The sequence below is a fragment of the Diaphorina citri genome, unplaced genomic scaffold (genome assembly GCF_000475195.1).
Source record: "Diaphorina citri unplaced genomic scaffold, Diaci psyllid genome assembly version 1.1 scaffold2006, whole genome shotgun sequence".
In the NCBI taxonomy this organism is placed as follows: domain Eukaryota; kingdom Metazoa; phylum Arthropoda; class Insecta; order Hemiptera; family Psyllidae; genus Diaphorina; species Diaphorina citri.
The window spans coordinates 1-12,806 of NW_007379432.1; the positions used below are offsets into that span (position 1 = coordinate 1).

The following is a 12,806-nucleotide window of genomic DNA, read 5'->3' on the forward strand; positions in this document are numbered from 1 at the left end:
ATTTATTTTACTAGATATAGCGTTGACAATATGTCATTAAACTAATGGTGGGTTTCACCAATGACTTATTGAGAGATTGTCACTGATGAAATATTTTTTAATGATCCAAAAATTAGTTTTTCATAGTCCAAAAAGGAGCCTTTAGTTTTTAAGGGTCCAAAAAGGAGGCTCTTTGAAAACTCCTACTCCCTTTTGGATGATTAAAAATTCTCCCATTAGTGAAATCTCTCAGTAAGTCATTGGTGAAATCCACCATCAATGTTAGTTTATTTTACCGGATATAGCGTTGAAGAAGACAGTATGTTGGCCGGAACTTGGCCCAGCTTCAGGATCAGAGAGGTTTAGTTTAGCCTTCCCATTTGCCACAGTTGGAGATGTAGAATCTCTCAGTTGGTTGACCCTGGGCGTTGCTGTAGGTAGATATGGCATCGATGTATTCCAGTCCGTAAATCACTTGACCGAATATACCTGCCGAATAAAACGGGAAATGGGGTTCAAGATTTGTTAGAAAAAGTACCTAAGTAACTAGATCAAAGTGTGTTACTAAGGTTCTCCTTACATAGCTCCTCTTCTTTGTCTTCGCCTTTTCCCGTGTTCAGTCGAGTTCGGCGGTTTTCGTCAGCCTCTCAATCAGCCCTAGATATTGTGATTGCTTTTGGCTGACATTTGGTTTTGGCTACAAAAAAATTTACGAGTGGATGCCTGCACTCAACCTTTGCCATTTCTTTAGCAAGGGAATTTTTAGGCTGTTATCCTCCCCCTATTTAAATTCCTCCAGCCAGACTAAGCTAGTCTACACTCGACTCCCTGTAAGTCCCCTCTTCTCTTCGATTTTGGGACGATAAGACCTCCGTTGTTAGGGAAGACTTCTATCAAACCTACAAGGTTTATTCTCAGAACGACTACGATAAGACCTCCATTTTTACAAATATGTAAGTATGACCTAAATCAAACTAAACCCTAAATAAAATGAAAAAGAAAGAGGTTTGTCACTTACCGGTGAATTGTTTCTGATGGTTAAGAATAATTCGGAACTGGGATCCGACCAGACCTTTATTCTCGGATGTTTTCTTGATTCGCCGCATGCCCACTGCACCTCGTCTGGCGCCTAGGTGACTTTCATCCGGGCGGAAATATTCCTGCACGAACACTGAGCGACCTTCTGTCTTGTCCCCGTACCGGAAACTGCCTGTGAATTGACGAAAGGGGGGCGAGATCAATGTCTTGAACAACCTCTTCTACAAAACCTTTAAGGTGTGTCCAAACATAGTTGATGAGGGGAAACTGCCTTATCGAGGCCGTGTGGACGGTTCAGTCGATGTCGATCGACGGCCGGTCGACTATGTGTGGACACACCTTTAGACAGAAATTACCATCATTTAAGCACCACTTTGAGTGAGTGTCCTAGTAAAAATAATAATAATAATAATAATAATAATAATAATAATAATAATAATAATAATAATAATAATAATAATAATAATAATAATAATAATAATAATAATAATAATAATAATAATAATAATAATAATAATAATAATAATAATAATAATAATAATAATAATAATAATAATAATAATAATAATAATAATAATAATAATAATAATAATAATAATAATAATAATAATAATAATAATAATAATAATAATAATAATAATAATAATAATAATAATAATAATAATAATAATAAATGTATTTTCGCACTAGGAACCTATGTGGTGTCAGTCAATAGTCAGTTAAAATGACGCAAGTAGATCTGTCAAATACACATACACTCTGCGGACGGAAAGGGGTATTCTTCAATCAGAATAATATGTAGAATAGAAGAAATAGTTACTAAGAAGCTATAAACAATATCCTCCTGTAATTAATCCTCACAGTCTGTGCCAAGGCCTTAAAATAATAATTAAAAATTGAAATTAAAATTAATCAATTTTCTTTTCTTACCTGTAATAATGGACTCGAACTGCCACAGCTGACTGAGGGCGCAGTTCCGATAGCTCAGGCCCGGAAACTCGCCGATCGTCAGCAGTTCAAAGTTGGTCGCCATGCGAGGGGCCACACTCGGGTAGGTCTCAATGATGATCCGGCCCTGGGGCGTGTTGTGTAGGGCGATATCGAAGTAGAAGCGAGGGTTGGAAGAGGGAAGGGTTCTGAGAAGAGAGGAGGAGGGAGATGAGGGGAAGGAAGAGGAGGAGGTGGTCGAGGATATGGAGGTGCGAGCGGACAGCTGTGACGGGGTGGGTTGCTCTGGAAATGAAGAGAGGAAGAGGATTTTTAATGGCACTTGAAAAATAACATGATAATAATAAGAAAAAAACTTGGGTAATCCCTAGTTTTTCCCCCGCTATGTCAAATTCTGGCTACTTGAAGGGCCCAATCCTCATAATTCTCATTCTCAAATTAACTTTTACACCACCACCACCACCACCACCACCACCACCACCACCACCACCACCACCACCACCACCACCACCACCACCACCACTCACTGTTGATTTTTTTTTTTTTTTTTTTTCTTCTTTTTTTTAAGTTGGGTATTGAAAAATGTTGCTAGATGGTATGAGCTAAACTCGTGTTTTGAGTTTTGACTCGGAAAAAGAGCTCAAAACTTCACTTCAAAATTAATTCCCTGTTGAAAAAAAAAAACACCGAACATTTAACAAACATAATATCCATTTCTTCATTTAAGAATTTATTTTTCCAAAATACTTTGGAGGCAGATTTTATGGCCTTTCAATATTGGTTAATGAAATCTATTTTTGAATCAATAGTCTTTTAATGTGAGTTATTATTTCCTAGAATTATTGGTATCAGTCTTAATAATAAAATTCATCAAGTCTGATTAGTAAAATTCATAAGTCTTTGGATAGTAGAAATGTGTGAAAAGTCATTACATATGGCCATTACCTAATAACTAATAGAAATATAAATAAAGAAAATTTGTACTTTAAGTCTAAACAAAATAAAATTAAATTTTGATTAAAATAAAAACTGAACACTTCAGGTGGGAAAACAAAAGTAAACTTAAAAAAAAATATAATAATAATAATAAAAAAAATGGGATTGAATCCACAGTTACTTTTTGCTAATTGAGGCCGTGGTTATGAACAGGGCCATCGTAGGACATCGTCGGACTTTTTGCGTGTAAAGTTGGCGGGAAATTCGAATTTTTGATTAATTGGAGGAAATTTTCAAAATTAATATCCTTGGGTTATTAGGATATTTTCTGAATTTATGGGGGGGGGAAAGAAATGGAACTGTCATTACATTTTCTCATCAGTATTTATCAGGTAGTATCTGTCTAATGGGAAAAACACTGATTTTCTCACCTGGTTGATCAGCATAGTTGACAAGGGCAATGTACTCGGCCAGCTCCTTCTTCTTCCTATCGAATATATACCGCTGTACGGTCAGATAGTTGATGACCACGGCAGACTGGCGCTGCACCTCGCCCGAGGCGAATCCAATGTCCAGTTTCCGTGTCTCGATGTGATTGGCCGCCACGTAGTTGTCGACTATCAGTTTGAGCTGCTCTGGATTCAGGACCTCGGGACTCGTCAGGAGTTTTTCCAGGATGAGGTTTTGAAACGGGTACGCTGAGAAGGAAACGAGGTGATAACTGTAGTAAAGTAAAAATAACGTTAAAGGAAATTGGAATTTTCGGGGTCTATCATGCTCATTCCAAGAGTCCTCAATTTCTCACACTTTTGTTACTCACCCGTACACTTCTCTTCAAGGAGAACATTCTCATACTTGAGTATCTTGAGGAGATCGGCAGGAGGAAACATTGTGGAGTACTCCTGAGCAACATACTCGTTGTTACACTTCATCTCCTTCTTCACATTATCGTAGCATTGCAGAATCTGAGACATGTAGGATGCGAAGCGAGCGGAATACGAGTTGACCATTTCCGCCAGGCCTTTCTTTCGGGTCATCTCGGATTGGACCTGTGAAGGAAGAAGTAGAAAAGTTGATAGAATTGACCAGGATCAGGAAACACCTCACTTTTGCTGTCGGCTCCAACGATCCTACAAAACACTGAAGAGCCGTTGTATGACCCTCGATGAGTAACTGATTGGACAAAATATATCAACTGCTGTTGGATAACCAATCTTTAAGAGTGTAATGGGAAAAGCTGGTTAAAGTCCGAGCGGAAAAGACAAAGTTGCAGAAAGCCTGATACCTACAACACGAGATGAAAGTGTCCCTTAGAAACAACCTCTTTTCAAGGAAGATAGGGGGAAAAACTTGTTTTAAACTGCAAAGAAAGACCGAACAGTCCCTTGTGCCCACTGTGAAACTTCCGAATGGCAGACATTAGGTTCCAGAGATTTTGTCCGCTATTCGGAGGCGTCCGTTAACGGAGGTTTTTCACACCAGTACTCACCTCATAGTTAATCTTGTCAGCCAGCGGTATAATGACATGGGTAGAATGGCCCAGCTTCTCTCTCTTGGTGACACAGTCTGAGCATATCTTCTCTTTACACTCGAAACACCAAATGGTGAACTCCTTGTTATGCGTGGGACACAGGGAGGGATCTGAGCCGCTTGATGAGCAAGTAGCGACCTGGGGAGGACAGCTTGAGGTAGCCACCTGATGACTGCTTGATGGAGCGAGTTGAAGATCCCTTGATGGAGCGACCTGATAACTTGATGTAGCAACCTGGGGACTACTAGTTGCGCTCTGCAGAATGCTTGATGTAGCGACTTGTTCCCTTGATGTAATGATTTGGTGAAGACTGCTCGATATAGCGACCTGATAAGGGCTTGATGTAGCTACCAGAGGATCCCTTGATGAAGCGGCCTGATGACTGCTAGATGAAGCGACCTGGTTGGAGGTAGAGCCTGGAGCGTCGCTACAGGTGGCTGCTGCGAGTTCTCTCATAAGTTCGTTGTATCGGCTCAGCTCCATCTGGGGAGGAATAGAAAAATAGTCATTATTGTAATTAATCTTGGGAAAATAACAAAATGGCTGTTCTTTATTTGTAGCTATAGGTGATTGGGAATCAATCCTTGAGGAATACTGTAGGTAGGTACCTATACTTATGTACCTACCTTCCTATTAATGATACCTCTGCAACATCTCGATTCTCGGTTACTGTAAAGTCTCAAAACCTACCTTCCCATTAATACCTACATATGTTCCTTTTCCCTTGCCTACACTGACCTGACCTGACCATTCGTCGCTTTATTCCTCCTAAAATCTTCAGAATAAACTAGAAAGTTCTTAGAAAAACACAAAATCCTTACCGAAGAAGGAAAACTAGCCCTCAAATCAACACTACCCCTTGGACTTTCTTAGTGCGTATGGCCTTTAAGCTTACTTTTTTATAGGGTAAATAGACGTCAAATCAAGTCTATAAGGGAAGTTCAGTAATACCAGCAAATAACCCTTGCCTTTAAATGGCTTTTAAACTTTAGACTTACTTTATCATGGGTCATCATTAGACAAAAATTTATTTTACTAGATATAGCGTTGACAATATGTCATTAAACTAATGGTGGGTTTCACCAATGACTTATTGAGAGATTTTCACTGATGAAAGATTTTTTAATGATCCAAAAATTAGTTTTTCATAGTCCAAAAAGGAGCCTTTAGTTTTTAAGGGTCCAAAAAAGAGGCATTTTGAAAACTCCTACTCCTTTTTGGATGATTAAAAATTCTCCCATTAGTGAAATCTCTCAGTAAGTCATTGGTGAAATCCACCATCAATGTTAGTTTATTTTACCGGAAAAGTTTGAAAAACTGTCGAGAGAGTTCGACAAACTGTCTATAAACTTTGAAAAACTGACGAGAGACTTTGAAAAAATTGTCGAAAGTTTGAAATTTTGTTAAAGTCAGAAAGGACAGTCGGATAGGCAAGAACAAGAAATGTCGAATGAGGGTCGAAATTGGTTTTCTGCTTTGGACTCTAGGTGATTCGAAAGTTTGAAAAACTGTCGAGAGAGTTCGACAAACTGTCTAAACGTTCGACAAACTGACGAGAGACTTTGAAAAAACTGTCAAAAGTTTGAAATTTTGTTGAAGTCAGAAAGGACAGTCGGATAGGCAAGAACAAGAAATGTCGAATGAGGGTCGAAATTGGTTTTCTGCTTTGGACTCTAGGTGATTCGAGAATCGTCGTTTTCAAATTTTACGTAAGAAAGGTACCTGGTTTTTGCTTCCTCACAAAGAAAATGAGGATGAGATTTTCGTGTTTCGTTGATATTTAGTCGGAATCATTGAATTGAATTCAAGTGGTGTACTTTTTTCAAGTTACGGTGTTATAAGTGAACAATTGATATAGAACCTACAGTTAAGGCTAAAAACAGAGTTGGAGTGGAGAGCACAAAACTTTATACTCTTCAGCTCTATGTGGTTTGAATTCGTCACATCTCTCTATCATGCATAATTTTATTGCATAGGTATTTGGAAGTTTGGTGTACTTTTACATTTCATCTGCAACTGCTAAGGTCTTATCATACCGAAAGCAAACAGAGAAGATAAGATAAGATAGGAAGACAGGGTAGCAAGTGGTGTACTTTTTTCAAGTTACGGTGTTATAAGTAAACAATTGATATAGAACCTATAGTTAAGGCTAAAAACAGAGTTGGAGTGGAGAGCACAAAACTTTATACTCTTCAGCTCTATGTGGTTTAAATTCGTCACATCCCTCTATCATGCATAATTTTATACATAGGTATTTGGAAGTTTGGTGTAGGTACTTTTACATTTCATCTGCAACTGCTAAGGTCTTATCATACCGAAAGCAAACAGAGAAGATAAGATAAGATAGGAAGACAGGGTAGGAGAAAGCCAGCCATTCCAAGAACGAATCTTATTTGTTTAGGATAAAATCCAATCCGGACGGGAATCGAACCCACGACTCGGCGGTTACAGGGCAGACGCCCCACCCTCCAAGCTAACTAGACTGGCTGCTTGGTCCTTGCAATATCTGTCAGTCGTTTCCAAACATTTTAAAAACATCATTGATGTTTTTAACAAGTAAAGTAGGTATCCAAGGTGCTCAAAATATTGCCTCTTGGATGGCGAGAGAATTTTTCCCTACTGACTACACGATCAAATTGATTTAAGAGCAAGCAGTGTGTGATGTGAGATTTATCTGTACCGACTACTCTTGGGAATCGAACCCACGACTCGGCGGTTACAGGGCAGACGCCCCACCCTCCAAGCTAACTAGACTGGTTGCTTGGTCCTTGCAATATCTGTCAGTCGTTTCCAAACATTTTAAAAACATCATTGACGTTTTTAACAAGTAAAGTATCCAAGGTGCTCAAACTATTGCCTCTTGGATGGCGAGAGAATTTTTCCCTACTGACTACACGATCGAATTGATTTAAGAGCAAGCAGTGTGTGATGTGAGATTTATCTGTACCGACTACTCTGAATAACGGTACTTTATTATCATAATCAATAGTATTCCAAAATTATTATTGTCATTACTATCAGAATTCTAGCTTTCATTCATAATATTTTACGTCTTACTTCAATTTCTGATACAGGGTCAAAAAAAGGTCCGGTTTTCTTACTCCTAACTATTTAAATCTTCTTAGTATTAACTGGGCATTAATCATCAGCTGATTGTGTATCAGATAAACTAGTAATCTAGTTTTTAAGTGTAGATTGTAGACCGCTCAGAACAACGGCCGCTACGGAATGGGGTTTAAAAACTGCTTACACATTTGCCATATTTTACAGGATGGCTAAGTTTTTTTTTCCAACATCATCGAGTTAACACTTTGTTCTTTTAGTTATTTTTAGTAATTAAAGCTAACCAATAGCCAACGAAAAACCCTTTCTTAGCTTCTTGGATAGACGGATGGAATGACTGTCCTAGTAGCGCCTCAAACCCGCATTCTCTTGTTTATGAGATGGGAATCTAGGTCTCTTTTCAACCAAGATAAATAAAATTGGTGTCAAATTACCATACTCACAAGACAGTTCGCTAACGTAACCCGGTATAATAAAAACATTTCGTTTTAATTCGAGAAAATAGATACCTGTACCCAATATCGTTTCCATTCATTCATTTCAAATGAAAAAATCCTATAAGCACATACCCAATAGAGATACCTATTTGTTTACATACGTGTAAAGTTCTAAACTTGTCTAGTGTTGGACTTGTCACTAAATGTTCGAGTCTTGTTCAAGTCAGCTGAGTTTTAGTGGCACGTGTAGCGCGTGTACTCCAAAGTAGCCTAAGTCCAGCCACCCGCTATCAGGCAGGTAGACCTGATCAGGTGTCAGGTGTACCTGATAGAGTCAGTTCTACCTGATAGTGTGTGTGCTCATCAAGTGTCAGTTATACCTGATGAGGTGTACCTGTCAGGTCTACCTGATGAGCACATACACTATCAGGTAGACCTGACAGGTTCGGCCGAATAGGTCCGTCTGTCAGGTCTACCTGATACCTAATACTGAGTGGCTGGCCTTACAGTTCCATCTTTTTTTTTTTTTTTAACTCGTCGAATTCCAATTTGGAGTTTCCTTCGTTCGTCCCATAATAATGGTCAATCTCCTTCTGATATGTGTTTCAGATTAAGGACAAGTATGGAAATAAAGTGTCTCGTTTGGCCCGTCCACTCCCTGTCGAATACCTTCTAGTGGATGTGTTCCTTCCATAATAATATTCAATATCCTATTTTCCCATAATAATGACCAATTTCCTTCTGTTCGCCCCATAATAATGGTCAATATCCTTCTCTTATGTGTTCCAGATTAAGGACAAGTATGGAAATGAAGTGTCTCGTTTGGCCCGTCCGCTCCCTGTCGAATACCTGCTAGTGGACGTGCCAGCAGCTACGCCGCTCACTCCCGTGTATACTTTCCCTCCTAGCCCTCCCAACACGACGCACTTCCCGGTTGAAAATAGGTGAGAATCTTGCTATACTTAAGTAAAAAAAAGGAGGTATGTTTTCCCCTAAAATTCTTCCACACATGACGAGTCCATGTTGGACTGTAAATCCGGTATCATGTATTGTGAATTGTGATCCTACACCCTAGATAAAAGGAAAAGATTAAAATTTGCTCTACACACCGACACAACATTTTCACTTGCAAAATTCTCTTCGCACAGACTTTAGGGACACGGAAAGAGCCCAGATATTGTTTCCAGGCGTCCAAGGGGTTTTTACTTTCCTTATCCTATAGGAAGGAAAGTAATGTAATCGGGTCAAATTTTCGATGGTCAGATTTTAGTGCCAAAGACATTTTGGGGTCCCTAGAGCGGTTTTCAGCTATACCGACTAAACGTTTAGAGATATTGTAAAAGTTTGGCTATAAGAACAAGAACAGCCAAAATAAGCATCATTCAATAGGATGAGGAAAGTCGTGTGATGTTCACACCAGATTTTTAAACTTCAATCCTTCCAGCAAAGCAAGCAATCCATTTCCTGGATTCGCACGATTTCGGACACTTGGACGAACCGAAATCCAGCAAATTGTTTCGGCTTATCTTCAGTCCATTTGGACTTTTGTGTTCGTCATGTGTGGGCATCATTAGACACAACTGACACTTGTACTGAAACTTTTTATTTTTACAGAGCAGTGAAGTTCTTATTGTTCCTGAAACCAATTGGTTTTTTTTTTTTTTTTTTTTTTGGAAAAAAAACCTTTTTTTTTGGGGGGGGGGGCACCTGATGACTGCTTGATGGAGCGAGTTGAAGATCCCTTGATGGAGCGACCTGATAACTTGATGTAGCAACCTGGGGACTACTAGTTGCGCTCTGCAGAATGCTTGATGTAGCGACTTGTTCCCTTGATGTAATGATTTGGTGAAGACTGCTCGATATAGCGACCTGATAAGGGCTTGATGTAGCTACCAGAGGATCCCTTGATGAAGCGGCCTGATGACTGCTAGATGAAGCGACCTGGTTGGAGGTAGAGCCTGGAGCGTCGCTACAGGTGGCTGCTGCGAGTTCTCTCATAAGTTCGTTGTATCGGCTCAGCTCCATCTGGGGAGGAATAGAAGAGTCATTATTGTAATTAATCTTGGGCCATTTCGCTGTTCTTTATTTGTAGCTATAGGTGATTGGGAATCAATCCTTGAGGAATACTGTAGGTACCTGTACTTACCTACCTTCCTATTAATATGATACCTCTGCAACATCTCGGTTATTGTAAAGTCTCGAAACCTACCTTCCCATTAATACCTACATATGTTCCTTTTCCCTTGCCTACACTGACCTGACCTGACCATTCGTCGCTTTATTCCTCCTAAAATCTTCAGAATAAACTAGAAAGTTCTTAGAAAAACACAAAATCCTTACCGAAGTGGACGTGACTTCAGTCACTTTGCACGGCTCTACAAACATGATTGTATAGCGCAAATAAATAACTTGATTTTAGACTAGGCACTAAACTGATAACTTTCCTAAGCTTTCAAAACTGGAAACTTTCAGGGAAAAATTGTCAAGAAAGTTTGAAAAACTGTCGAGAGAGTTCGACAAACTGTCTAAACGTTCGACAAACTGACGAGAGACTTTGAAAAAACTGTCAAAAGTTTGAAATTTTGTTGAAGTCAGAAAGGACAGTCGGATAGGCAAGAACAAGAAATGTCGAATGAGGGTCGAAATTGGTTTTCTGCTTTGGACTCTAGGTGATTCGAGAATCGTCGTTTTCAAATTTTACGTAAGAAAGGTACCTGGTTTTTGCTTCCTCACAAAGAAAATGAGGATGAGATTTTCGTGTTTCGTTGATATTTAGTCGGAATCATTGAATTGAATTCAAGTGGTGTACTTTTTTCAAGTTACGGTGTTATAAGTGAACAATTGATATAGAACCTACAGTTAAGGCTAAAAACAGAGTTGGAGTGGAGAGCACAAAACTTTATACTCTTCAGCTCTATGTGGTTTGAATTCGTCAAACTCCTCCTTTTTGGATCACTAAAAACTCCTTCCTGAATCATTAAAAACAACTTTTTGGATTATTAAAAACTCCTTTTTGGATGATTAAAAATTGTCCCATTAGTGAAATCGCTCATTAAGTCATTGATGAAATCCACCATTAGTCTTTCCCCTATTAAACTTCTCCTTGTCAGGGACTTGGAATTTAGCTTGGCGCCGGGACCACAAAAATTTTTGTGGGGCCCGGCAATTATTCATTTGTTCATCACAGGTCGTACACAAATTTATGTGTCTGTCAACACCAACGCCAAACCAGGCACATAGATTTGTACTATTCTGGGAAAGATTATAAAGATTCGTAATATTCTGGAAAAGATTATAAAAACTCGTTATATCCTGGAAAAGGCTATGAAAATTCGTTATATTCTGGGACAGGCTATAAAAAAAGGTCCATCTTTGGAAATTTTGGGCCGATTTCAAGACCCCAAAACACGTGACAAATTTCACAGATAGAGCACTAATTTCATCAAAGTAAAATTGACTGTTTAATAGATTTAAGATGTCTTGTTTTTAATGGGATAGGCCGAGATGTGTTTGTCTATTGTGATTATTAAATATTAGTGATAAGTCAGATTTATTTTGTTTAAACACAAAAGTCCGAATATTTTTCTTGTGAAATCTGGACTGAGTTGTCCACGATTTTTCTCTCTTCTGAAGAATCTGAAGACATTTGGGGTAGAGTGGATTCGAACTCATCAAATGTCTTTAGGCGCACTCCATTTGTCAAGGGTCTAAGTTTGCCTTGCCCTTGGCATCAATTTGTCAAGGGCCTAGGTTTACCTTGCCCTTGGGATCAGTCTTTCAAAGGCCTAGGTTTTACCACTAAAAGTATAGTAAGTCGACACGGATCAATTATATTTATCTAAATTCAGTCCAGGTTTCTACATGGAAATTAGAATCTGGAGCTTTAAATCTTGAGTTATAGTTCAGATTCGACAAGAAAAATATGACTAAAACTGGGGTCGATTTTTACTTTCCTTATCCTATAGGAAGTGAGTATTGAAGACGATTTTGATAAGGGGGGAAGCGATTATGAGGTTAGAAGATTTGTTTTGCCCAAATGTTTACAATAATACATACTTACAGTTAGTATTATCCGCATCGAAAAATACCTCTGAAAATTGTTTCAAGTAACAACAACACACTAAATTATTTGCAATGAATGAAAAAACCAATAAAGTCTATTTTTAATTTTTGTAAATTTTAATTGAAGGGCTTATTTCTTTTCGACTCTAAATTATTGAGTATCAGCCTTGTTTTCAGCGTATTTATACATAGGTACCCATGTAATAATCTACGTATTTCTTTTAGAAACTTGGAAAAACGTTAAGGTCATTTTATAACTCCTGAAGTCTTTAGTGACGGGGATTTTACCCTCCATTCGACGAAAAGTTATCCACCTCCTAACATTAACCTCACCCAGCCTGAGAAGGGCCGGGAAAAGCTAGCAGCACGCAATTGTCAGGATGTTGTCTCCCATCCGAATTCTAACCACAACGTTGCTTAACTTTAGTGATCAGGGGAGAACTTTTGTAGCACGCAATTGTCAGGATGTTGTCTCCCATCCGAATTCTAACCACAACGTTGCTTAACTTTAGTGATCAGGGGAGAACTTTTGTATTCAACGTGCTATCGCCGCGCCGATAAGACATGCCAATCGCCATTGCCTAGCACTAGGACCTACGGTCTTATCCTACATCGCGTTGATCGCGAAATAAGTCCTTAGGTATCTAAACGTGTAAAATATTTTGTAAGTGTCCATCTTTTGACCTTTTTGCAACTTTAAACTTACCTATCTACCATCTCATCATCAGTGATGTCCCCAATGGAGCCGGCATGCGGCACAAAGTTGCTCGCAAACCTTCCATTTCGAAATATTGTACCGTATGTTTTAAACC

At 38.8% G+C, this 12,806-nt stretch overlaps 1 protein-coding gene across 1 annotated transcript; it reads right to left on the reverse strand.

Annotated features, from left to right (window-relative positions):
- Nucleotides 1-21: 21 nt before the first annotated feature.
- LOC103517913 lies at nucleotides 22-10,527 on the reverse strand. Its single transcript, XM_008482962.3, has 8 exons — nucleotides 10,273-10,527; nucleotides 9,640-9,957; nucleotides 4,391-4,597; nucleotides 3,722-3,950; nucleotides 3,333-3,599; nucleotides 1,948-2,250; nucleotides 998-1,189; nucleotides 22-468 (listed from the first exon to the last, which is right to left on the reverse strand). The coding sequence occupies exons 1-8, from the start codon at nucleotides 10,315-10,317 to the stop codon at nucleotides 347-349; spliced, it is 1,683 nt and encodes a 560-aa protein (XP_008481184.1). The 5' UTR covers nucleotides 10,318-10,527; the 3' UTR covers nucleotides 22-346.
- Between the last annotated feature and the right edge of the window lie 2,279 nt (nucleotides 10,528-12,806).